The 25,751-nt window shown below is 41.2% G+C and overlaps 1 protein-coding gene across 2 annotated transcripts in view; it reads right to left on the reverse strand.

Annotated features, from left to right (window-relative positions):
• TTC39A (tetratricopeptide repeat domain 39A) overlaps window positions 1–23,329 on the reverse strand; it is a 46,680-nt gene extending 23,351 nt beyond the window's left edge. The window contains exons 1-6 of one of the 2 annotated variants that reach the window (XM_062623205.1): window positions 23,152–23,329; window positions 11,620–11,724; window positions 5,218–5,349; window positions 4,480–4,556; window positions 3,934–4,001; window positions 1,428–1,492 (exon numbers count right to left, since the gene is read on the reverse strand). In XM_062623205.1, coding sequence (XP_062479189.1) covers window positions 1,428–1,492; window positions 3,934–4,001; window positions 4,480–4,556; window positions 5,218–5,349; window positions 11,620–11,724; window positions 23,152–23,186 — 482 coding nt within the window. In that variant the 5' untranslated portion in view covers window positions 23,187–23,329. Of the gene's footprint in view, window positions 1–1,427; window positions 1,493–3,933; window positions 4,002–4,479; window positions 4,557–5,217; window positions 5,350–11,619; window positions 11,725–13,796; window positions 13,912–23,151 lie in introns of those variants that run through there. The other variant, XM_062623204.1, reaches the window with a different exon arrangement.
• Window positions 23,330–25,751: the final 2,422 nt, after the last annotated feature.

The raw sequence follows: 25,751 nt of genomic DNA on the forward strand, positions 1-25,751 counted from the left end.
CACTGAAAATAAGCAAATGTTTTAATCTGAATGACCATTTTAGCTCATTCCATCTTTTTTACAGTGTATGGTAACCTTTCCTCCCTGAAAAGGACTTGTAAATTGATAAAAATTGTATTTTTGCAACCTTTATTCCTCCTGTCTTTTAATGGTTCTTGCTGCAGATTACCAAACAGCAACTGCTAACAGTGGCGAAAGGAAAGACAGCTTCTTATATGAAAGCTATGTTGTAAACAATACTGATCAATCCAAGCAAATAAAGTCTCGTTTCCATATTCCAGTGTTTTCTCTGTAACCTGTTGCACACACTCTCGCCAATGCTGCAAACAATTCTTTCTTCCCACATCAAAGGTACAGTCCAACAATTGTAACTGCCAACTGCACACACAAACTTCTCCTTTGTTAACATACATGTTTTAGTACAAAGCAAGTTGCTATTAGCATTCTTTTGAAGACCACCTAAGAACTACTAAATTTATAACACTTTGTTTTTAAATATACTAGAGCTGGTCTTAATTTACTGAAGCACAACTGAGTGTGCTGCCCAGTTTAATGTAATTTTTAGGATTTACTACTGCACTTCAAAACCTTTTGCACATGTTGAAAGTAGCTCTCCCCAGCTTCCTGGATGAAAAGAAATCTGCTTAAGTACGTGTTTTTGGCTTGTAGACACTGAGTAATAGGCATGTTGTGAGGTCAGATAAGCAGCCCTGCTTATCATTTTCAATAGCATGCACCTTCAGAGTAGAACAACTGTCATACTTAACCAGATTAAAAGTCCAGCTAAGCAAATAATTCACTCAATGGCATATGTTTGGAAAAAACATCATCTAGGAATTGACTGTTCAGGGACTTCATGACCCAGAGAAACTGCATCTGTTTTACTATGGTAACTAGCCCCCATAAGCCTATTTCCTGTAAATTTGTTTAATCTTTGCTTGAAGCCCTTTATACTTCAATTTATTGTCTCTTCATTTTGTTTTAGTTTCATGCATTTATTATGGAATTACTTCTGCTTCAACTACTGCTTTTGAATGTTCCAAAAAGCCGTAGCTAGAACTACAAAGAAACGCCATTTCACATGCTCAGTGACTGCGAGACATCAAAATTGCACCATGCTGACACACACCACTATATCATTTAGAACAGTCATTTTTTGACATAATTTCAAGTATACAGTACTTGAAGTAGGCAAAACTTGGGAGTTAACAGGGTTAGGGTCCACTATCTTTACAATACAAATCAACCATAATATCAATGTCCTTTGTCATGCAAAGGAGGAATTTGGGCTGAGAAACCCTATAGACATGGGGCCCATAATAAAGGCTGCCATGAATACCACAGTAATTATTTGTGAATTGGACAATTTGCCCAGCAACACTTTATAGTGAAAGAGTACACTTCATCACATCAGCACTCCGACTCACCTGTATGTTTGGTAACTGTTTCGGACTTTGATGCCTCCTTTAATGAAGCTAACCATATTCTCATCCTGTTAGAATGGAAACACATTAGCAACATGAACTGTAAGCATTATAAAGGGCTTTCGTCTTCTTCATATGAGCACATGCCTTAAACATAACCATCATGACACAGACCATGCTAGTCTCTGAGAAACAATACAGGGATCTAGGATTTCCTTTCTATATTAAAATATTATTTATTCTGTTCACACATACGCAATTCATTTTGATGCCTTCTGTGATTAGTTTAGCCCCCTGTAACCTTTGGAACACCTGAGTTTGGATTAATGGACGCAGTTACTAAGCTAATGAATGGTACCTAAGGTAGTATGAATTTGTGGCTTTCAAAAAATAGCTGTCTCTCATTTGTCCTTCAGCACAGTAGAGATGTGAACATTTCCTGGCTCAACACCAGATACAAATAACAGCCTGTCCTACGGAGTCTAAAGAATATGGTTTTACATCCTGAAAAGGAAGCAGGGTAAGTAGAGTTATGCTGGATATGCTCTCTCTGGTCTGAATACTCAGATATCTATGAGATCCACACTAGCATAGTAATATGTTACATTACAAACTATAACAAACTGAGAACTTGCAGCAAAGTGTGTCTGGGGGACCATTAGTTTACAGCTATACTCCAAAGAGAGAACTCTTTAGCCTTGTAACTTTTGGTGGCAGTTTCTTGCCTCACCCATCAAATATAACCTGTCATTCTGGTTTGTTTTGATATCTGCTATTAGTTTGAGACTGGAAGAATACATGTGTTTTAGCAGACGGGTTTTGTGATGGTATTTTAAGAGGCTGTATGAAGCATTGTGGGGAATATACCATAGATTAGATGAACATCTGGTAGTTTTGCTGTTATTGTTAAAGAAACAGGGCCCAACTGTGCTCACTGACATGTAAACAAAGAGACAGAACCTGCCTCAAAGTGCTTTCCATCTGCCGTAAGGAAAATAACTTGATCCAACCATCACAGCTCAACTTCTTCCAGACTTTGCTTTTTATGACCTACCATAGGAAGCCTGATGGCTGGAACTGAAGGGCAGGGGCTTACTACTCCTGCAGCCTGCAACAAGACCTGTGTCCTTTAAAGTCATTCTTAAGCAATGTTATTGTGATTGCTGAGGACAGAAACTATGCACCATATATGAACATACAATTCCTGAGGATACATCCCCACACATGTGAATCCCAATCACAAGCAAAAATCAGTTTTTAATTAGCAACTGGGGGGGGGAAGGGGGGTGTACTGCATACCTAACCATAATTAAAGATTCAGTTATATTTTCCTTTGAATGGCAAATTGAAAGAGGAAACAAGATGGCTCTCAAATGCTTAAATTCAGAATACTCATTATACCAACAACAGAGATAACTGACATGAGAATAGTCCAGCCCTTGAAAAATCCTGAGACTAATTTTTCTGTGTTTTCAACTGGATTTGGTCATTTTTGTTAAGCATCACGCCTAACCCACTGCAACAGCTGTTGGAACCAAGTGCCTGTTTAATTCTTAAAACCCGTTCATGAAACATTAAACACAGAAGAGGAAGCGAACAGACATTCTTTGCGCAGAAGAGGACAAGAAATCATTTTCTTACTCTCAAATCTCTCATGTATCTATGAACACTTTTAAAAGCAGGTATCTGCTAAAATAGTGCTTAAAACCAAGAGACACCGAATTAAAACACTCCTTTCTTACAGACACAACGAGTTCTGAAAAACCGTGCTTCCACAGCTGTCGCAAACTGTCCCCAGTGCTAAAGGCTACTCAAACCAAAGGAATATGGAAATAGGGAGCTACACCATGGCCATTTCAAAGTCCTGCATCTTACCATGAAGTCACCATCATCAGCACCCTAAAAGTCTTCAGGAGAAGCTACTCTGATTACTGGTTTTGCTATGAAGCAATAGTTTCTAGAGGAGGGGCATGACAGGTCACTGAAAAAGGTTACATGGTTTATAGGCGACCTCAGTCAGAGCCCATCTGGCAGTTCCCAAACACTATAAAATCACCACCTGGATTTCATTCTCTATCAGCATCTTCGAGCCAAGTAGCAGAAGCCCTTTGTGAATGTGACTTTTATTGTCCCTTTTGCACAGACGAAGAGATCCCACTGTCATATAGCAAGTGCAGTCACATCAAGAAGAAAAATCAGTTACTTCAACTATGATTAACAGTTTCAGTTGCAAACCTGAGCCCAAGTAAGTACTGCTAATGTTGAACCAGCAAACAAATCAAGCTTCATTTGTTTAGATAGACAAAATTCAAAGAAGAGGTAGAGCTCCCCTTCTCTCAAAGACAGGCAGCACTGTTTAACAAAAGCATTCTACTATCCCATCACAAGATTTAATCCTGTTAAAAGAGTCCTACACCATTAGGTCAAATTATGGTCTTCTACCATGTCCTTCATTTTAAGAAATGTGTATGGTGTTTTTCCCCCCAAAGAGCCATGCAGGAATCCATACCTGGAGGAATGTGAGTGCTGCTCTCTGAAGTAAACATTCAGCATAGCAAATTTCTGCATGGATTTCCTCTAGTGTCACACAGAGGGGGAAAGAAAACAAATCAATCCCATAAAAAGTCATGAAAAACCACTTAGCCCATTAATACAGGAAGAACATCACAAAGCTCAAACTGAGCAAAAACCTTTCCAAATTTGCTGCAGTGTTTTTCAGTCCTAGATTACTGGAACAGTAGTTTCCAAGCAGAAACAACACACAGTTACAGAACCTTTGCAGGAATTCCTCTGGTGTTTTCCAGGAATTCCTGGATCTAGAACCTTTGTAGGCATTTTATTAGTTCTTTCTAGGTTCCTCATTTTTGGAAATGCCAAGGCAGCAATCAACAAAATCAGTTAGTGATTTTGGATATGGCGACACAGCAACTGCCAAATCAGCCATTTGGGTGAACAATACTACACAATTCAAATTAAAGAAAGAAAAGAGAAAAAGGGGGGGGAAGGAGTAAAAAGTAAAAGGAGTAACGGAGTAACACGTTAGAGACAATGTTACCTTCAGTGAAGTGTTCAAGGCTTTGTCTATGCACAAGGTTGTTGATAGAATCAGCTACTGTAGATTTCTTCCTAAATCTGCAGAAAAGGCAATTTGGTCATTGTGAAGAACACAAAGCATCAACAACAGAGTACAGTATCTTTCAGCTGGCCACCCAGAGAGTCACTAACACACCTCCAGTGCTCAACCCTCTGCCATCTTACCATATACACAAACTTCATCACATTCCGTACAGAGCATAGCCAACATGGTCCCAGGATCTGTCTTTCACCCTTCACGTGTGGAAATCTGTCTTGATGAAGAAAGGGGACAAGGGGGCTTTTGGATTTCTTTTATATGTGCTCATGTGTGTACAGAAGTGGAAGCACAGCTCACTCACACACAGCTAGCTACAGTACTACTATCACCAAATGGGAAGACTTTGCAGTGTCTGTAAACGGTAAATAACCTCCAGACACTGGAGAATCAGGGCTCCTGACAGAACAAAAACCTAACTGACAAGAAATATTGCAGTAAACTGAAGTTTTCAAGACCAGACTGCTGAAAACCCAAAGTTATGTGGTGTGACCTCATAACTGACCCTCCTTTGAACAGGCAGCTGGACTAGAGGTACTCCTGATGTCCCTTCCAACTTCAGTTTTCCACAATTTCTATAGAACATGTCCTTTTTTAACCTGTATCTCTTTCAAAACTTTCCTATGAAGGGCACATTTATTGACTGAATTGCTCCACGCTTACTTTTGGCAAGTAGCCTGAGCTTCCTTCATTGTGTTTCCTGCATTCAGTATGTCCTGAGGATCAAATGTCATCATTGCTTGCATTTCCAGTATGGTGGCATAAGTCAGTGCATGATACATACTCTCTTTAGTTCTGAAAGAAAACACAAGATGCAAGTCACAGCTGATTTGATGACATTATTACTTTTAAAAAAGAAATATAAATCCAATACCAGAAATGTATCAGCCTCATGGGAACAAGGTTTAAATAAACTATAAATCAAATACAAAGGACAAGCAAAATAATCAAGGAGATCGAGATTTGTCCAGGAAACCATGCCTACAGCTCCTGTTTCAGTAACTGTGCTAAAATGTTCCAGTTCTGAGCAGAGGATAGGTATTTAATATACAAAAGCACAGGAATTAACCACATGGCTGAGCCATTCAGGGATGACAGAATTATGTGGAGTTTGGTTTTTTAATGGAGTATCTAATCAATATGAGAACATGTGGCAGAAATCCAGATATTCTTCTTCTAATTTGGGGTGTTTACCCAGGACAGACTAAAGGAGATAAGTAACACAATACTATAACCACAGCCATAATAGAATCTTCAAACAGCTCTTCCCACCAGAAGCATTCCAATCCATGTCAGACGTTATAGCTTTTTTCTCTGCTCCCCTTCCGCCAACCTTCCACCCCAATCCATTCAACTGAAATATTATCCTGTGGGATTTCAGACGGTGCCTCTTCTGCAGAAAGCCAAAAACTCTGGCATTAGTGCAAGAAAAACAATTAACTCCTACAGGCAGGAAGATGCCGTCTTCCTTCCTCTGGCAGGAAGAAGCATTTATATATTGCACACATTTACAGCATTCAGACAGTACCTACGTTTAGTATAACCCTCTGCCAATGAATCAAAATACCTTCAGGTGAAGAGGTCCAATAAAGACAACTTGGGAAATATGTTGAAGGGCAAGTTCAGATGAATTCCTGCCTCAGAAACTCTCTGTAGACCTTGCTAATCCACCCCTGACAAATAGCACGACTTAGACAAATACTGCTGAAGAGCAACAATTGCCATTTCAATCATTTTAGGATGGACCAGCTAGATCCCCATTTATATAGCAGGAAACATTCAAAAATACTTGCAGTCACACAAGGATATTCTTTCAACAGCATCTTGCCCCTCAGCACACCTATTCTCAATAGGTATACTTCTGGTGTTTGTTCCTAGTACTGAGACACTTCATTACCTTTTTCTTTCAAGAAGAAAAATCCAGTGGAGTCAGAACAGCTCTGTCCTGGCCTTCTAGACCATGATTCTTTCAGCAGAATGATAATGTAAAGCAGACAAAAAAACGAACATACTATAAAATGCCAGCCTGATGAAGTGCTCCCGTTCATTTGATTACTCATCAGCCTCAGAAGGTGCAGAGAAACACACTTCATCTCATACTTATTAAAATAAAACCCTTCCCAAGGTTCAAATTCAAAGCACAGAGAAGGCACTAAAATAGTTCTCTTTCAAAATGGTAGAAATTTGCTTTCAAAATCAAAGCAGATAAACATTAAATTAACTGCACTAAAAGGAAAATTGGTGCTTTTCACATACACAGGGAGAGGAAGGATTTCCCTCCCCAGTACTTTGCTTTTGATACCAAATCACCCCTGCTCTAATCAATGGTTGCATCTATTTTGCCTCTAGTATTTAAAGGATATAATAATAATGTTTATCATTAGTCAACTGGTATTTATAAACACTCAAATGTACTCTTTATTTTTTTCAGGGGCTGGGATGCAAGTAGTAATACAACCAAATATAAAAGAGTTATCTATGCTATTCATACTAACTATACAATTAAAATTGCCAATTCCATGCTGGCATACTGCCCTGAGTTTTAAGGCCTGCATTTTATACAGATGGATACAGAATGAAACTTGATAGCTTTTTTATTTCTTCTTTGATTCCTCAGCAGCCCTTTTCCCAGGACATTACTGGAGTTAACAAGTCTTTATGACATAAATAAAACTAATATTGTGATTAATGACTTATCCCAGTAGTTGGTATCACATGGCTGAGTAAGAGGATTATAACTAATATCTTTAGGCACTTAGGGAGTTATGCCACATGCCTGTTCTCCAACTATGTGCAATCATGATCTTGTAGTACTATCCCTTCTTGAGAGCTGCTGGATAACACTTCTATTCCTGCTTAAAAACAAGGACCTAAGCGAGGACAGTGACAGCGGTACCCTCCGGCTGAAGTACGGAAACCAAAAAGCTTGGCTTGGGTTGACCTCGGGTCATTAACTCAGGGGCTGGTATTTTTTGTGAAAACACGGTGCCCAAAACCTTTCTGTGGATGCTTTCACAGGAATCCAGCAGGCAGGAAAGGTTATGGAAACCCCACGTTCAAATCCATGCCCTGATTTAGCATCAAGATGCCTCAAACAAGTAAAACAAATCCAACAGCACAGTGTGAGAAAGGCCCTCTACAGATCAGCCAAGTCTGTTCAGTGTACCCATGAGTAAGAAACCGAGACCTAAACTGAAACTGCACCAAGAGAATGTGATCACAGAAGGCCTGAAGGCTTTCCTCATCTTTGATCAGAAGTTCCACCCAACGCCCAAACAACATGCTAGACCAACCGCATGGGCTTCCACAGAAAGAAAAACAAGAGAACCCCTGAGCCTTTGTGATCTAAGCCATTCTCCAAGATTTGGAATCTAGTAAGTTCTTCCATTAGGCTGAGAAAGTTGGGGCTGTTCAGCCTGGAGAAGAGAAGGCTGCGTGGAGACCTCAGAGCAGCCTTCCAGTATCTGAAGGGGGCCTATAGGGATGCTGGAGAGGGACTCTTCATTAGGGCCTGTAGTGATAGGACAAGGGGTAACAGATTAAAACTTAAAACAGGGGAAGTTTAGGTTGCATATAAGGAAGAAATTCTTTACTGTGAGGGTGGTGAGGCACTGGAATGGGCTGCCCAGGGAGGCTGTGAATGCTCCATCCCTGGTGGTGCTCAAAGCCAGGTTGGACGAAGCCTTGGGTGACATGGTTTAGTGTGAGGTGTCCCTGCCCATGGCAGGGGGGTTGGAACTGGATGGTCTTAAGGTGCTTTCCAACTCAAACTATTCTATGATTCTATGATCTAGGAGGTGAAACCAACAAGGTCAGGTATTGGCTGTAATGTATTTCTTTACAGTGGCTATAAAAGTTGTCTTCTTGTAGACTCCAGGCATAAAAAGAGGAAAAAAAGCCCTAGAAATAATGGCCTTCTTCATGTTCTTGACATTCTTTACAATAAATAGCTAACTCAACGTTTTTGCAGAGCTGTGCACCACCTTTATCCAAACACTGTCTAGAGCCTCACTCTGCCTCCGTGTAATTCCTCTTGCTCTTTCACTACTCTTAGTTTGACAGTCACACAATATCTTTGCCAGATCAGTTCTCAGAGAAAGCTCCTCCACCCTCATGTTTGCTTTTGTTCTACAAGGGCAAAAACATTTCACTACACCATGGAAACAGTCATTACAAAAGGCTCCCATTCCTTAGTAACCTCTTTAAACTTTTTACAGATCAGAATATACAAGATAACATTTAATATTGTAAATCTGGCTTATATTAAAAATTCCAGTGATAGTAAATAGGTACCACAGAACTACACTACTCCAGTAAGGGTTTCACAAGTAACTAGCAGATCCACCCAAGATACTCCCACATCAAAGCACTGAATTTACCTTTCAAACACAGTCATTTTAGAACTAACATACCACCAGACAACACTAAAAGCTTTTTGAAGACTATTTTCAGAATAAAGTCAACTGCCTGGAATGAATTGTTCTCAAACTGTTCTTACAGTATTGCAAGCAGAAATACAGATGTGTCACAGCTCCCTCAATGATCACTCCGTCTAATGAATTTATCTTTACTATATATACTACACGATGCTGATGTCAAATCACTTGGCATGTCAAAGCATGACAAAATCAGGTGATTATGTCATGCTCGCCTTCAGGATAAATATTAAAATATTAAACATTTATTTTGGGGAAGTGAAAGGGACATCTCACCGGGACCAACTCTTTGATTTATGATTATCTGTTTGCAATTACATGAGGGCTAAAACCTAGTCAGCTTTTAATTGATTTACTGTATCTCAGGGTTGAGAAGGAAGACGATATTTTTTCCCCACTCCAGTGACTAGACAGTTTCAGTGCCACTCATTGTCACAGTTAACAGGTTACATATTGAAAATCACCGCTGCGTTTGGTGAGTGCATTTAACTCTTAACAGTTCTTCAACTTAGTATTAGACTACTCTATATGAAAGGTGAATTTAATTAAACTTGCTGCAGAAACCACAAGATAATTTAATCATATTGTACGATGATTGTTAATGATTACAAAGAAACCTGACTCTGAAAGCTGAAAGGTAGAAGAGGAAACAAGAAAAGTTATGCAACATGAAGCAAAAAGACCAGATGAATTCTTTATGAAATTAGATCTCTTCTTTATGATGGATTTGCTTTTCTAACAGGAAAAAAAGAGCTTTACCTCAACACTAGTCTAGACATCATCCTCAGATATTTATTTCTAAGCTGCTAGGAAAGATCTTCCAATTTTAATTCTCAAACATTGCCAAATCTGCTCTCAGTTACACATGGTACAAATCAGTTGCAAATACACTTATTGTGGAAGCCAAATGTGAGTAATTTAGTGAATCTGCAATAATGTAATACAGAGCAGAGTATGTCCTACAACGTAAGTGGCAAAGCTGCAAAATCTGTGATACGAGATCCTTTACAAGCATGTAAAAACTGAAAAGTATTTCTTTAAACAAAGATAGTATGTTTATGGACTGTGAAAACCAATTTCAAATCTCAGCATGCTAAAAGGCAACAGTGAGGAACTGATGACTCCTAAAGAAAATCCTCAGTATTACCACATGTGCCCACTCTACAGCTCTTGTCATTCCCTAATGAGATGGAGTATGACCATAATGGATATCATCTGTGGGGAAATTTAGCATCCTGTTCCTGTATTACACTTGCAAAGATCGCAAGTCTATTTTCTTCACTGCCAAAGGCAACAGGAATAACATGAAAAATCAGTTTCAAAATGGTTTTGCACTGTGGAATACGATCAGGTACAAAACCAGAGGATCAGCTCATGAAATATGTTCCGCAGAGCCCAACAAAAGCTGACTAAAACCCATATGCAACAGAAGAGAAATGGATTTACAGAAAAAGAACCCTACAGCCTTGCTAGCTTTTGCAGTGTTTTGAAAACCCCCTTCAATAAAATATCTCCCTATTTTATGCTAAGCACTGAGTAAGCATTTCCAGATGGGCACAGGGGCCTTACTGTCAGAATTTAATGAACACACAGTTATTCTTCTTACCGTTTTTATTATAACTTCTGATGATATATAAACACAAAACAACACTGCTGTGAATAAAACCATACATCTGAGCCTACAATTTGTCATGAATGTCTTTCACAGAGTGTACTTTCATGGTTAAGCTACAGATTCTGGCATCAAAGACTGAGGCTGATACCGCAACAAAGCAGGTATGTAGTATTTACTATCGTTACTGCAGATGCATATCAAACACACACTGCTGCATTACCTATGAATTTTACTTATTTCACATTCCAGTGGCCTGAAAAAAGGCCTGATGTAAATCTGCTGACGGCTCAAAAATAAATGGAGCAAATTGAGGGGAAAGAATGTGATTTAACCACAGACTTCACCAAGCCAAGAGCACAGGTAACTTCAGGACAGGGGAGGAAAATTCACAGACATTGTAAAGATGCAACAACTTTTTAGAAGCTATTTTATTACCTCGCTCACTGCTTGCAGCTGGGCCACTCATTACATGTTGGGCTGCAATGTAATTAGGAGACAGTGCATGGCCACAATACTGAATTGCAAATAAGCTGTGAGAAAGTTTCTGCAAGTGGTTATTAAAAAGACAATAAACCAAGAATTCATACCTAAAGTAATGTGTCTGAAACCTGGCAATTCCTGGACAATTGCTCATTTAGACTGTAGGTTCTCAAATTTTTCACAGCATGCAGAAAAATATGGGTAAAAGAGGAGGGAAACAAAAATAAAGTGTTAAACCATGGTTTTTATTCTTCCAGGAGCAAGAACCCCACATACTGTGCTACAGCTGAGGAGCTACTTCTCTGGACAACAATTCTGTGCTTTCTGTAGTTACCTTTGATCAATCTCTTTACTTACCCAAGTGTAAAGCACTTCTGTCTTCCCCAAAACTTAACATATTAACTTGCTTCTAGAACAAAACCATGCAGTCTTATCAACTATTAACACAGAACTAGCTGTCTAGGCAATTCTCCTCAGAGACGGTGAAGCAAATAAAACTGAATGGAGGAAAACTAGTAAAAGTAATCAACTTACTTTGCTTGTAAAGAAGCCAAAGCATCTGAGAACTTGTTGTTAAGAAACAAATCCAGAGCTGCCATACACTCACGCAATGCCACATTGAGGTCTGATGTGGATGACCTGCCAGAAGAAAACAGAATAAACTCAGCACATCTCCTGGTGCATTGCTGCTACATTTGAACCCCCTTTCTGCAGTTCTAGCCTTATTGTCATGTATAACCTGCTATTCCATTTCCAATAATTGCAAAAGATGAAAGCGACTTCCGTTATGTTGGTAGGTGATGTTCTTTAACTATGCTCTTACCCTGTGACATGTGGAAGGCTCTTCAAGTTCTGTGTTTCCTGAAAACAAAATAAACTGCATGTAAGGTAAATAACAACCTGGACATGCAGAAGTTACCATGTGGGAGCATGGCAATCTGATGAGCTCAGGTATCAGGAACACAGAAGCACCGGGTGACAACGCACATCTGAGCGTATGTAGAGCTGACAAGAGACTACAGGCTTAGTGACATTATGATCACGCTGTCACTTTAAGGATGAGACATTGCCAAACTGCACCAGATTATTCTATTGACTGCTGCTGGAACACCTGCTTTAGTTCAGCTCATGTTCAGGGTGGTTCCTGACCAGTAGACAACTGAACACATGCAGGTGGGTTGAAATCCACACTGTGCCTGCTCCTGGGAACATCATCTGTATGAAATGCTACTGCACTCACAAACCCCCCCGCTGCTGCTGCATCTCAAAGTCAGAAGATTCTCAGCAGCTTACTCTGGCTGTACTTTTCTCCCTTACAACATTCAGATGTCAGCCTGACCCATCACAAGGGTTCTCAGCTGGTCTTTGGGTTACTGGCAGCAAGATAATACAGACCAGCTGAATAATTTTGGCCCAAGTTCATCACCGTCAGAACTGCTGGACAAAAAAATTCACAGATGAAACAATAAGGCCTTGCACTAACAAAGTTAAGGTCACCTGGCCAATGTTAGGACACTGCATCTGCATCTAATGATCAAAGAACTATACTCCACTAACATGTTGTATACAAGTCTGTAGAAAGAAAACTCCCCCAACATAAAACAAATCCTCACCATGTTCCTGACTCCAAACAGCAATAACTAATGTGACCTGTCTTGTGACTTAGAAACTGTGCTAGTTCCTTTAAAAATGGCACAGCACACTGCCTGCTGAAAGGAAAAACAGAAAGCAAAGTCCTGGTATCATCTTACGGAAAAGACAGAGGTGCACAGAACAGACAGATAGCATCAGCAATAACCACTGACTGCAGCAGCAGCTTGGGTTTGTTTTTAATAATGACTGCAAAGAAAAAGAGAGCATAATTATAGATATGAAAAACAGGATTACAAATTCAAGGGAAACATTATATGACATGGTTCACAGTGGCTGTTGTCATCACGCTTCACATACACTGTGAATCCTTCTGTGCCCAATACTTCCACCAAGTGTTTTGCAAACATTGATTAACCAAGTCTTGGCATTCATCTCATACAACATGCAATATAGTGTCCCCGTTAACTATTCTGAGCCTTACTTACTATAATAACTAAAACTCTGCCAATTATTGTTTATATGAATTACGATTCTGATCTGCCCTTTTTAAAACCTGTGCCCCTGAAGCAATCAGCATATTTAAGACTATATAAAATATAGTCTTGTCTGGTTTAATATATTTAGACTAGTAACATTTTACCTATTTTTTCTGTTTGTTTGTTTCTTGTCAACGCAGGAGAATTACCCCATTTAAGACAAATAAACCTTTCCAAAATATCCCTTTGAAATAGAAAGATGACAAAGAAAAACATCTTTGTTATGATTCTCAAAGCACAAATAAGATGTATTAATTACTTGGCATCTTTTCTGGAATAAAAGTTAACACAGTGCCACCCCCAGCAGCACCCTTCCATCCTGCTCCATGGAATCCTGACATTTGATGTAGCTCCCAAGCAAAGAGTTTAAGACCAGAACACACACCTTACTTACATAAATGCTACAAATCATCATTGGTTGCTGTTAACAACAGGGAAGAAATACTTTAAGCTAAAGAGTGCTAAGCATTTCAGCAAACTGATTAGTCATGCTTCAGAGGGCTGCAGATTCTCTCCTGCTTTCAACAGCAAGATCAGAACTGCCTCTAAGCCAAATGGAAAATGCTGTGCACTGCTACTTACCTTTTTGCTAAATGTCTCGTGTTTTCTGACATAGTCATTTGTATGATGCTGTACGATTTGTATGATGCTCACTCAGCAGCCAGGCAGGAGCATCGAGTGGCAGCAGCAGCACTCGGTGCTACTTACCCAGCTCTGAGTGACAGTCATGGTGTGAGCAGAGGGTAGGGCAGTGCCCACTGCCTGCCACACTGTACTCTGATTGGCCATTAGGGATAATATGAGAAGAGTTACGAGCATCATTACTTCATTTATAACATACTACAAATGAGTGATTTGGAAGCCAGTCAATGACACATGAAGTTCATCTATCACTGGATGCTACTAATGGAAAAGGTGCTGGTACATCTTTGATCTGCAGACCTGTCTGAAATTAGTGGCAGCATCAGCTACCTTTCATTCAGTACAAACTGGGCAGAAGTCAGGTATCCCTGTAATAACAGATCTGAAACAATAAAAATTACTGCATGTAGCAACGGGCCACATCAGAAACCTATGAACCAGAACAAAGTCAAATGAGGCCAGCTGACCTGCAAGAGAATTGAGGCATTAATTGCTGCAAATGTGAGGAATAGGGAGGCCAGAGAGGAGAGAGAGTACTTCCTTCCCAGCACTGATTCTCTGCAGAACAGGCTTCATTCCACCACCCAAACTGTTGCTTTTTGCTGCCTCCTATAAGTCTGGGAGGTAGTGAGACTTCACATGTTCTTTGTAAAAGTCTCTCTTTAGTGCCATGCAAATTGAGGCGACTTGGCATAAATAATTCAATTAGTGGAGTAAGCTCATTTGGTTGATTTGGCCCAAAATAAAGTAAGTGTATGTTCCCAAGCTGCTTTGTTGGCACATCACCAGTACTGGTCCTGTACGTAAGAAGTTCAGGTACAAGCAGCTAAAGCTTGTACTCTATTACTACTAAGTAGTAGTTTGTACTATACTACTAATCTCCCTCATTACAACACCTGGACTGTAGAAGCTGATCAGCTATGTCACACTTATCTAAGTTCATTTCTCGAAGACTACCTAATGTTAAAAATTATACATGTCCTTTCTCTTATACATGGACTTATTTGGTAGACTACAGAAAGCAGTGCCAACAATGAAGACATCGACTGCAGAAGAAAGGTCCCAAAATGATAAAAAAGCGAAGGATAATTTCAGGAAGATGCTCTGAAGACATTAGCATATCTGATTACATCTCTTAAATGCTAGTTTTATGACATCCTGTACAGGAAAAACCTGTGCTGCATCTGGTATATAAATTATTGTAATTGATCCACAGGCTGCCCCATTAATGACTCCATTACATGTCTATAACAGCAGTAGGTAACTGGGCCACAGCAGCAGATAGAAGATATTACCATTTTCCTTTTCCCCCAGTTGGGAATAACTACTGGTTATAACTTAAAATCAACCAGGGTGCTTCCAAAGCAGGATCATGAGCTCCTCCAGAAAGATTATTCTTGATTTTCACCAGCTATTTATACAGTTTCTAACTGATACCATATTGCTCTAAATGGTCATTAAAACTCTATACAGTGAAGGCTCTGGCTGTTCCACTAAGTTCTTCAGGACTTGAATTGGCAGGTTTTCATTTGAGTACCCCCTCTCTGGAAACTCTAACATGCTCAGACAACCTTCAGCATGCAACCTCTCTTTCCCCATGTGTATCCAAAAGAGAACAAATCTAAAAAGATCTGCAATATTTCCAAACTTAGGCCATTCCCCCCTTTGTTTTAGAAGCTTCTTTCCATGTTCTTGCATTCTGGCAGCAGGTCTTACAAGGACAGTCATATGGTTCTCATTGTGGTTTTATTATTTATGAAATCATCATTCTCTGCCCCAGGGACCACAACTGGGGGTGCTTTACAAATCATAATTACAGTCTACCCTGTGTCTTATGATACGACCTGATCTTACTCCACTGCATCCCCATTGTCTCTAGTTAGAAGCACAATTACTCAGGACATCCTAGGCAATGCCTTTTTCCCTTAAACATCACATCCTTTTTATGCCAACAGCAATATCAAACAAAATGAATAAGCAGAGCTAAGCAAAATTAAGTTTCTGAATATTAAGGAAAAGTAAAGCATTTTCACATGGAAGGAATCATGATGTTTTCCATGGTCAAAGTGAAGGGGAGGGAAGGCTTTTTTGAGCGTGGGAGTGACCACCTTTCTGCATAACTGTATTTCACTGCATGCATGATGATGCCTGGCTTCTTACTATAAGTTTGCAGCACATATGTTTACGATTTGCCATTTAATTTTACGGATTTCTTCAATAAAAAGGATCTTGAACCGTGTATCCTGAAAAGTGCTAAATTACTGACTCCTTTGACCCCAGTAATTATCAGAACTTTGCAAAGAAAGGTAAGTCTGAAGTTTGTGCCTTTGTAGTAAAGCTTTTAATAGCAATTCAAGAGCTCTTTCACTATTGTGAAACAGTGAAAGCAAGTTAAATTAGTCACATCCTAAAACAGATTTGGCAGAGAAGTGCATATATATGTTATGTGCCTAAGTCAGCTGAGGTAGAGTACATTGGTAACTTCACTGGGAGGAAAAGAATAAAATACAAAGAGCCAAGCACAATTGAGCTAACCCAGTACTTGATGAGAACCTATGACAGAGAAGACCAAGTGCTGGTGACTCAGTAGTCGGCCCCCTGCTCTCCATTATCAGAAGACCGTTGTAGTGGGGAGCAGTGGAAGTACACCCTGTTTTCCCAAATACAGGCTAGCTCCAAACATGCAAAAGCAAGTGAGATGCAAGATCAGAAAAAAACATCTAATGGAAATAATATATTCCCACACAAGATGGACTTGGTGACCTTTAAGGTCTTTTCCAACCTAGTTGATGCTATGATTCACAGCAAAATCTCTATGGGATTATCTCTATGAGATCTATCTCTAGAGACCTCTTTCAGGGTCTTGAACAACATCAGCACAATTGGGCTCAGTAATGACTGATGCTGCTTTCATCTTATTCAAAACCATCAACAAAGCTACTGTAGTGAATACCAACCCAGGCTCTGGGTTGATTTCTGCAACAGCTCTACCTGTACTGGTCAGCTGTCTTCTGCTCCTGCAACACAACCGGAACCATTCAGCACCCAGCCCTGCTACATGGAAGGCAAGGAGAACACAGCTCTTTATCTGAAGGGTTACAGTTTCAGCTCTAAAGTTTCCTGTTAAGTGACTCCGGAGTATTTGCTCTTGATTTCATTTTATATTTAACAATCTGGACAATACTGTGTTTTGACCTCCTTTACTCTCATTATATCAAGGGCTCTGTAACATACAGTTTCAATTTTTGCATGATAATGTTAATCTTATGCTATTAAAAAAACATCACAAACACTCTTAAGACTGGTACAAAGGACTAAGATGCACAGACAACACAGGCCTCTTAAACTACCTGCATCAATAGTGAATATACTAAGGCAGCACACCTCAGTACTATGATGGTGGAGAGCTTAGTAGAGAAACAACTAGCACTACAGTCTGTCTTTACAAAGACATTTAAAGAGTGTTGCGTCTAGCCACAGTCAGAGACAAAGTAATAAATACTTAAAAAACGTCTTCACAGAGTATGAAATGGAACTGAAGAGATTAGTCTCAAATGCCCAAAATGGCTTCATTTTTCCCCAAAGAGGAAGGAGTATTGCCCCTACAAACACTGTGCCACTCAGGCTACCAAAGCTTCACCAGTGCTAACACTTCAACCATTTACACATGTGAGGAGCATCCCAAAGCACATTTCAAAGGTCTGAATTTTAGTTCTTAACACAAAAAACACCTAAAGGCACTTCCAACACATGAACATGACTCGGCTTGCTGATACACAGCTCACCATGTGTGGTCAAGTACCTTCAACAGACACCAGGGTATCCTGGTGCATGTTCCCAAAAATATTACCATTAAACACAGAAATTCTTGCCATGGCACCGCTTTCTGTTCTCATCACGCTGGATAACCACGTGGACATTAGGAGATATCAGGATATGCCTGGAGTTAATTTCATTAGACTTTTCAAGTTTACCACCTTAAATCCATGGCTACTACTTTTGTAAATAGATGACTGCTTTGAGCAACACCACGTTACAATGTTCTGAGCCTGAAGAAATCTTTATAATCAAGGCAAACAAAAAGCACATCACTTGGGAGGAATTCTTTTCTTTTGCAAACATTTCCAAAAACCACAAGAGATCAGAAATAATCTCAGATGAGCAGCTCTCTCTCATTACCGTGAAAAGGAGAATCACAGTAAGCCCCTCTCACAATAATTTGTTACTATTCAGTTTTCAGACAATGCAGAAATTTCTTCATAATTCAAAAGCAAATAAGTTAATGCAAGAGAATTAGTTCTACCATATCCCTTCCTGTTCTATGTGCCAAGCTAGTAATACCTCAGCATTTATCTTTCTGTGTTCTTAAACATGTTTCTGACCAGTGACTAAGACTCATTGCAGAAATGCCATTACTTCTAACAACAAAGCAGTTGGAAAGGATTCAATATTCTCCAAATATCCTGCATAAAGAGACACAACAGTGATGCAAATCTAGAATTCAGGATACCTTGCTATTTCAAGTTGCACGTGGAGTATGACACAGTTAATTTTTGAGGTTAACACAGCTCTCAAATCACCAAGTTGCTGAGGCTTCAGCAATGTCACAGAATCATAGAATAGTTAGGGTTGGAAAGGACCTCAAGATCATCCAGTTCCAACCCCCCTGCCATGGGCAGGGACACCTCACACTAAACCATCTCACCCAAGGCTCTGTCCAACCTGGGCTTGAACACGGCCAGGGATGGAGCATTCATAGCCTCCTTAGGCAACCCATTCCAGTGTCTCATCACCCTCACAGTAAAGAACTTCATGTTAAAAGTCTTTTGTTAAAAAGATACTCAAGCTTTCAGCACTCCTGTTCCAGTGAAGGCTCACAGAACAAAAGGATATGGCAAAGCAGTGAGCCAGCAAAACAAAGACCAGGTAATCAGCGGTGTTCTGCCCTTGGCCCCACTGCTGTTTAAATTGCAGCAAGCAGGATGTGGGCTGCATTACATTCACTGTCCTCATCCTGTATTTGAATAGGCAAACAACACAATAAATTCATTAAGATAGGTTTGTTCAGATAAATAAAAAGCATTGGTGTCATTTTTGCAGTTCCCTTTCCGTGTTGTACTGCTCCAGCTGCTCACAGAGGGCTAAATACACCACTGTGGGTGACTATTCCCAGTTAGAACTGCCTGCATCACACTATATATATATATATATATATACGCACACACAATATAGCCCAGCAAACTACAAATTACCAACCCAAGCATCCTGGAACTGTATTATCAAACTGGAATGTATGAAGAAAATTAGCTCACATAGGGTCAGAATTACAAGATTGTTGCAACTGAGAGTAAATTTTCATCATAAATCATAAAAGCAAGTTTGGTGAGCTCTGCTTTTTCAATTCAAATACATTACAATCTTTACCACTTTGGAAGATAGATGTGATTCTTATCACACCCTTTTAGGTTTTTTAAGCATCTCAAGATCTTTAGACCCACTTACAATACCCAGTTGCTCTATTAAGACTAATGAGAAATAACAAGAGCTGCACTAGTCCACTGTCTTGCAATGTTGCTGAGCACATTCAGGTACCCAAGAAACAAACAAACAAAGCAGTAAGCATAAGGCAAGCTCAGGTCTGCCACATTCATGGTAAAAAGCCAGACAAAATCTGTGAGATTTGGCTGTATAAGGACTGCAAGACCAGGGTAGAGTCTGCATTATTTCTGAAATAAGATTCAGTGAAGATTTAGGGAGTATTTATTCAGTTTTCCCTTTCTGCTGGATTCTGCATTACCTAGCAGTAATAAAGACTGACTGGCAGGTAACAAAACAGTTATCTAGCTTTAGATTAGATCTTAGGCAGAAGTTCTTCCCTGTGAGGGTGCTGAGGCGCTGGCACAGGGTGCCCAGAGAAGCTGTGGCTGCCCCATCCCTGGCAGTGTTCAAGGCCAGGTTGGACAAAGGGGCTTGGAGCAAGCTGCTCTAGTGGAAGGTGTCCCTGCCCGTGGCAGGGGTTGGAACTGGATGAGCTTTAAGGTCCCTTCCAATTCAAACCAGTCTGGGGTTCTATGATCTTACTCCAGCATTTTGGAAAGCCTGGTCTGTACTTTCTTACACCGAGTTCACTTCTGCCAGATTTCAGTGTGGTGATGAACATGGAAGGAATGAAATACGCATTCTGACTTAAAAGGCATCTTCTTGAATATTTAATCTGAGCTGACACGCTTCTTGGTTTGGTTTTTGGTTTTGTTTGGTTTGGGGTTTTTTTTGCATGAAATCTATGCAAAGCTTTTCAAAATAAATTAATCCATAATATCTTTTATTGTGACTTAAAAAAACTCATGCTTTTGTTTCAATTCCATTGGTGAACACTACTTGAGGCTCTCATAAAAAATACATCAGAATGACACAAAGTACTTGAACAGGATTGTTGCTTTGCCTTTAATCATTGCTTTACATGAAATTTCAGATTTCATTTCCTCAAGAGCTTCCAACAAACTCACTTTATATCTCAGCAGTCATCTGCAAAGCATGTTTCACAGTACCTCGACCAATAACACCACCACTTTCTCTGCAGTTGAGTAAAAATTAAAGCATAGCACTTCAATACACCTTTAGAACTCTCCTGAACCTGCCTACTGAATCAATACTCGGGAACAGAAAAAAAGTCCTTTTCCTGGCACTTTGTATTTCTAAAGCCATTTTGAAGTTATTCTTAGGCACAACAGCTTCAGGAAGCAGACGGTTATTATCCTCTCCATTACAGAGTGCAAGCCCAACTAAGAAAGCTACATGAAGATAAAAAAAGGGGAAAAAGGCAAGGCTGATTTTGAACTCAGAATCAGAATAGTGAAATCGTTCTGGCATTTCTTCCCTTTCTGACAGGAAACGTGGACTGGTCAAAATTAAAACCTTTTATACAGGTGAGGGTGAAGATTTCAGCAGCTCAGGGTGATACTTTCAGTTAGAGCCAAAGAGAAACATAAAATTACCTGTGAGCTCAGTACTGCGCCATTTGATTTGCATTTGAGATTCAAGCCATTAAAGCAAATACATCTGAATGACCACCTGAGCATTCAGGCTCTCTTCTGCCAACTCTTTTTCCACAAGAGATGACCAAAAGTTCTACTGTCAAAGTGAAGGTAAAAGCTGAAAACCCACAAAATGGGAGGTCACTTTTCACCTCCCTACTCAGAAAATCTGCATTTAGTTTCCCATTCCAACCAATACACTAGACCATCATGTCTTCCAGCTATGGACTAATAATTTCCATCTATTCCCAAAGCACATCTGAAACCTAAGAAACCACAAGCTCAGGCCTGTGAAAACAGTCTAGGAGCTTCATCAGGGTTTTAAAAGAGCATTTAAAGTAAAATATGAACGACAATAAAATAGCAATACTTTTTCAAAAAGCGAAAAGGCAAAATTCCTAGTATTTATGTTTTCAATTTTTTGCAGGGCAGTAACTGAAACATCTGAAGCACTTCCTATCCCAGTGCAGTTAAACTGGAAACTGGTTCCAGTAGATGGAGCTGCAGAAAGGTGATGGGGACAAGCATCTCCAGCAGCTGCAGCAGCACAGCCTGAGCCTGGGACAACCTGTCCAATCCAGGAGAGTTCACCAAGCCTCTTCCTGCTCCTGAACATTTCTGCACATTCAGAACTTGTGAAGCACAACACAATCGCAATCTCTCAGCCTCTGCAGCTGCAATTGTCAGTGCAAACACAAGGCCTGGAAGTCATTTAATGCTGTGATTTAAAATCATTATTGCAAATATATGGGCCACCTTCCCACCCTGGAGAGTAAAACTGAAGAAAAGCTTTAAAAAATAAGGATTATTCGCCCTTAAGGGATTATCAAGACAGAACACGGCAACAAAACTGTACAGAACTATTACAAATACTAACACAAGTCATTCTGGATCATTAGCAGGTTTAACACTCGGTATAAAATCCTACAGGACTTTGCTGTTTTAAATTCCACTAGCCCACCTACCTCCACTCTAATAACTCTAATGCTAATATATATGCCACTAAAAAATGAGCTCTACTGCATAGCTCTTAGAATCTGAAGCTGTTCAGGAAACCTTTTCCACCATGGTGTCTGGGGATGAATTAAAAGTCTTGGGCTGATGTTTGCCGGTTTCAACTTCAAGATATAAGGAAAGCAGGCCAAAACAGAGCAAAACACCTCTCCCAGCGCTTCATGTGAAGTCACAAACAGCATCTTTACCATCTCCTTCCAAGTCCAGAAGCAGTTTGCTGACCTTCCAAACCGTGCTCTCAAAAGTTTCTAACCCCGCACAGATTACAAAGCAGATTATTTGAAGTCTTATGTCAAATGGGAAGAAACCCACAAGCAGGCCTTTAACGCAGCCACATCTAAAACGCAACACGCCATCACCACCAGGGTGGCATGCTATTTGCACACTGATTCAGCTGGAACAAACAGCTCCCTCACAATGCACGCAAGGGAAGTCTGTGTGTTTTAGGGGCTGTGGGAGCGCACACGTGGAAAGGAGAGAGGAAAGCTATCCACCTACAGCCAGGGTGAGCAAGGAGGTGTTGAGTTACAGAGCAACCACCATCAGGGTTCCACTGCCAAGGTGTGCTACAAGCTGCGCTAACAGCAGCCCAAGGACAAGGTCTTCAGTGCTCTTCCACAGACTTCAGAGGGCTGAAGTTAATTTGCATGTAGCTCTGTGGAGGACTGCTGTACAGGCATGTAATTAGCTTAAGCGAACGCTTTTGTCCAAGAGAAAATGAGTAAGTAGATAGATAAAGCCCTCAAAGAGCACAGAGCAGTTTGTGCCCCTCCAGTGGCCGCGCTCAGGTCGCTCGGTCCGCGGGCGGACAGCCCCGCTCACCCGCACCCGTGAGCGGTCTGCGGGCAGAACCGGGCCAAGCGCGGCTCGATCCCGGCCGCACCTGGGTGTCCCCGGCCCCTCCGGACAGACGGGGCTGGAGCTACGGGGACACTGCCTGCCCGCAGCCGGAAGGAGTCCTTCAGACAGGCACCAAACTCGATTTACAGGCTCCAGACCCAGACGGGCGGCTTGACCCGTGCGACGAGCCGCCCTCACCCCCGCTCCACAAAGGCGTCTCCGGAGACCGGACCCCCGGTTCCGGCCGGCACCGGACCGGCGCTCCGCAAGGCCGGGGGGGGGCGGAGGCAGCGCAGCCCCCAGGGACCCCCGAGCCGGCCGCGCCTCAGGCGCTGCCTGTGGCGGCAGAGCCCCCGCTGCCCCCCGCGGCCTGAGGTAACTGCCCCCCGCCCGCCGCAGCCCCGTACCGGCCGTCGCCTCCGCTGGCCGCGCGGGGGTCCATGGAGGCGTCGCGAAGGGCGTCCCCGGGAGCCGGAGGGAGGGAGGGAGGCCGGAGCGGGCGGGCGGTGCTGCTGCTCCCCGGCGCGGGCGGCAGCCGCAGCCACCTCGCATGGTGTGGAGCAGCGGCGGCGGCAGCAGCGAGCCTCGGCGCATGTTCGGGCAGGGCCGGGCCGGGCCGGGCTGAGGGGCCGCCCCCACAGGTGAGCGGCAGCGGCGGCCCCGAGCGCGGTGACAACGGGGCGAGGGCTGGTCCGCACCGGTGCGGGGCTCTGTGCCTGCGCTGCGTGTGGGGAAGGGTCCAGCCCGCGCTGGAACTGAGGTGAAGGGAGGCCTGCGGTGAGCCCGCCACGGGGAAAAGCGCATTAAGTACTGGAATAATTAATTCCTCTTGAGAAAACACGGGTGGAAATGATAACTTCTGTTACCCAAGTTCTAAATGCCTGAACTCTCTACGTGCCTGCTTCCAATACAGTGCCTGTGTGGAGCCTCTGCCCCAAAACACCACGGTGAGGTAATGGTACAAAAGGAGTAACGACCAACAGTGCTTACATTTCACATTTATGAACTGAGGTACTAATTGTTTTAAATACACAATTAAACCAACTGAAACTACAATAGAGATGCGATACTGAAAAAAAAAAGTTTTATAATACATGTAATAAAGATTGCTTTCGAATATATATAATAGCCAAATCAATCATGTCAGCCATGCAGCTTCAGATTATAACAGAAGAGACTGACAAAAGGAAGGAGTTTGTAGAAGGAAATGAACAGGGGAAAGAAGGCAGAGTTATACAGGGCCTAGGGAGTGGCAGGACAAACAGAAGGCCTTGGTTGACATAAGAGAACAATGGGCACATTAATGAGAACAGTGCGTGTATGAGGTTAAAGAAAGAGTTTATTAGCTGAATGCGGACAATGTGGTTCTTGGTGTGTGGAGTGAGAGGCAGGCGGCAGGGCTGCCTCATGCTCCAGTGCTCAGGTGATGCTGTGAGAGACAGAACCGGAGGCAACCGAGGACAATTGGGATTCTTTAGTTTGACAATAGGCAAAACTCATGACTGTCCTGGGCTAAATCAAACGTTTTAGATCAGTGAGGGATGTCAATGACAAGCACCTTCACAGAGCTGTTATTCTGGTACAGATGTAGACCCGCATTTTTCAGCATGAAGTACCTGTTTTCGTCCATTTCTGCCTTTGAATTGTGAAGCTTGTACATCTCAGCTCACAGCTTTCAAAAGGAAAAGACTTCCTGTGTAGTTCTGCACTTCAGACACAGCCCATTCTCAACAGCCAGGCACATTTCACCTAAAGAACATTTGTATTAATAAATATATACCCTACAGAATATATTACTTGAGATCGATTGTTACAACTTTTAGGATTTCTGTGTTGTAGGGACTAAGAAAAAAAAGCTAAACCAGACGGGCAAATGTGCATCATTAGCTTAATTACAGTTCAAATTATTCTCCTGAGCCTGTCACTGTATGACATGCCATGAATATGTATGATGTACATATCACATGTATGACATGTATGAAATGTTATGAACAGTTGTGCTTTTAGTACCTGACAGTAAAATAAATAATTTGAGATAAATTGATAGCACGTTAAGGGAAATCAGAGAATTTATTACTGCAACATTCAACTGGCACTTTTATGTACAGTTTTCAGGATTCTGGGTCACTGGGTTGAACCTCATCTCATTTATGCAGTAAAACTTATTACTGGATGTAGGCCCAAACTCCTCAGAACTGTTCGGAACTCAAAAGACCCTGATCTATATTACTGAAGAGCATTTAAGAATAAGGAGAAATTAAGAGATGTTGACACAAGCATTTTAAAAAAGAAATTCTACAAGAAGCATTTTACCTAAAAATCCATTGAGCCTTTCAAAATTAGTTTTTTTTTCTGTGTAAGTGACCACAGCTGTTCATGTAACATCTCAAGAGAAACTGCAGTCTGTGGAGAACAATCCTAAAGGCTTTACCACTTTGAATACAACAAGTTCAATGTTACATAGCCTCCACAGAGTAAGTAATGAATCGGTGCACACAGAAATATCAGTGAGTGGCTCAGGATGAGTCTCTTTATTGAATTGGAAGCTATCAGATACAAAACCAAGACAGCTGACAGGTTCTGTTGCAGGCCAGTGCCAGCTGGGACAGACCTCTCAAGTCAAAGGTAAGAACTTCATCCTGTATTCATCAGCAAACTAAATTCTCAAGCAAATACCTAGTTCAAAGTAGCACTTCTCCTAAATTCCTGATTTATTTCCACTTATTGTGAAGTGCAACTGGCTGCCTATATAAGAAAACACCGTAAAACATCTCTTCTACCTATAGGATACAAACAAGTAAAATGGGATAAAATTCCTTTTACTCTGCACAAGATTGTCTTTCCAAATTACAGCTTAAGTAACATGCTATCAGACCCACTGTCACTTAGAAAACAGGAAACAGATTAGCATTAAGAAGTGGTTTGTCCAAAGTAATTTAATCAATCAGCAAGAGATAACTAGAAACAACATCCTGACCTCTTGAATACACATCCAGACAATGCAGCA

This window comes from Pezoporus occidentalis, unplaced genomic scaffold (genome assembly GCF_034315485.1).
Source record: "Pezoporus occidentalis ecotype Australia unplaced genomic scaffold, CSIRO_AGI_Poc_V1 ctg25, whole genome shotgun sequence".
In the NCBI taxonomy this organism is placed as follows: domain Eukaryota; kingdom Metazoa; phylum Chordata; class Aves; order Psittaciformes; family Psittacidae; genus Pezoporus; species Pezoporus occidentalis.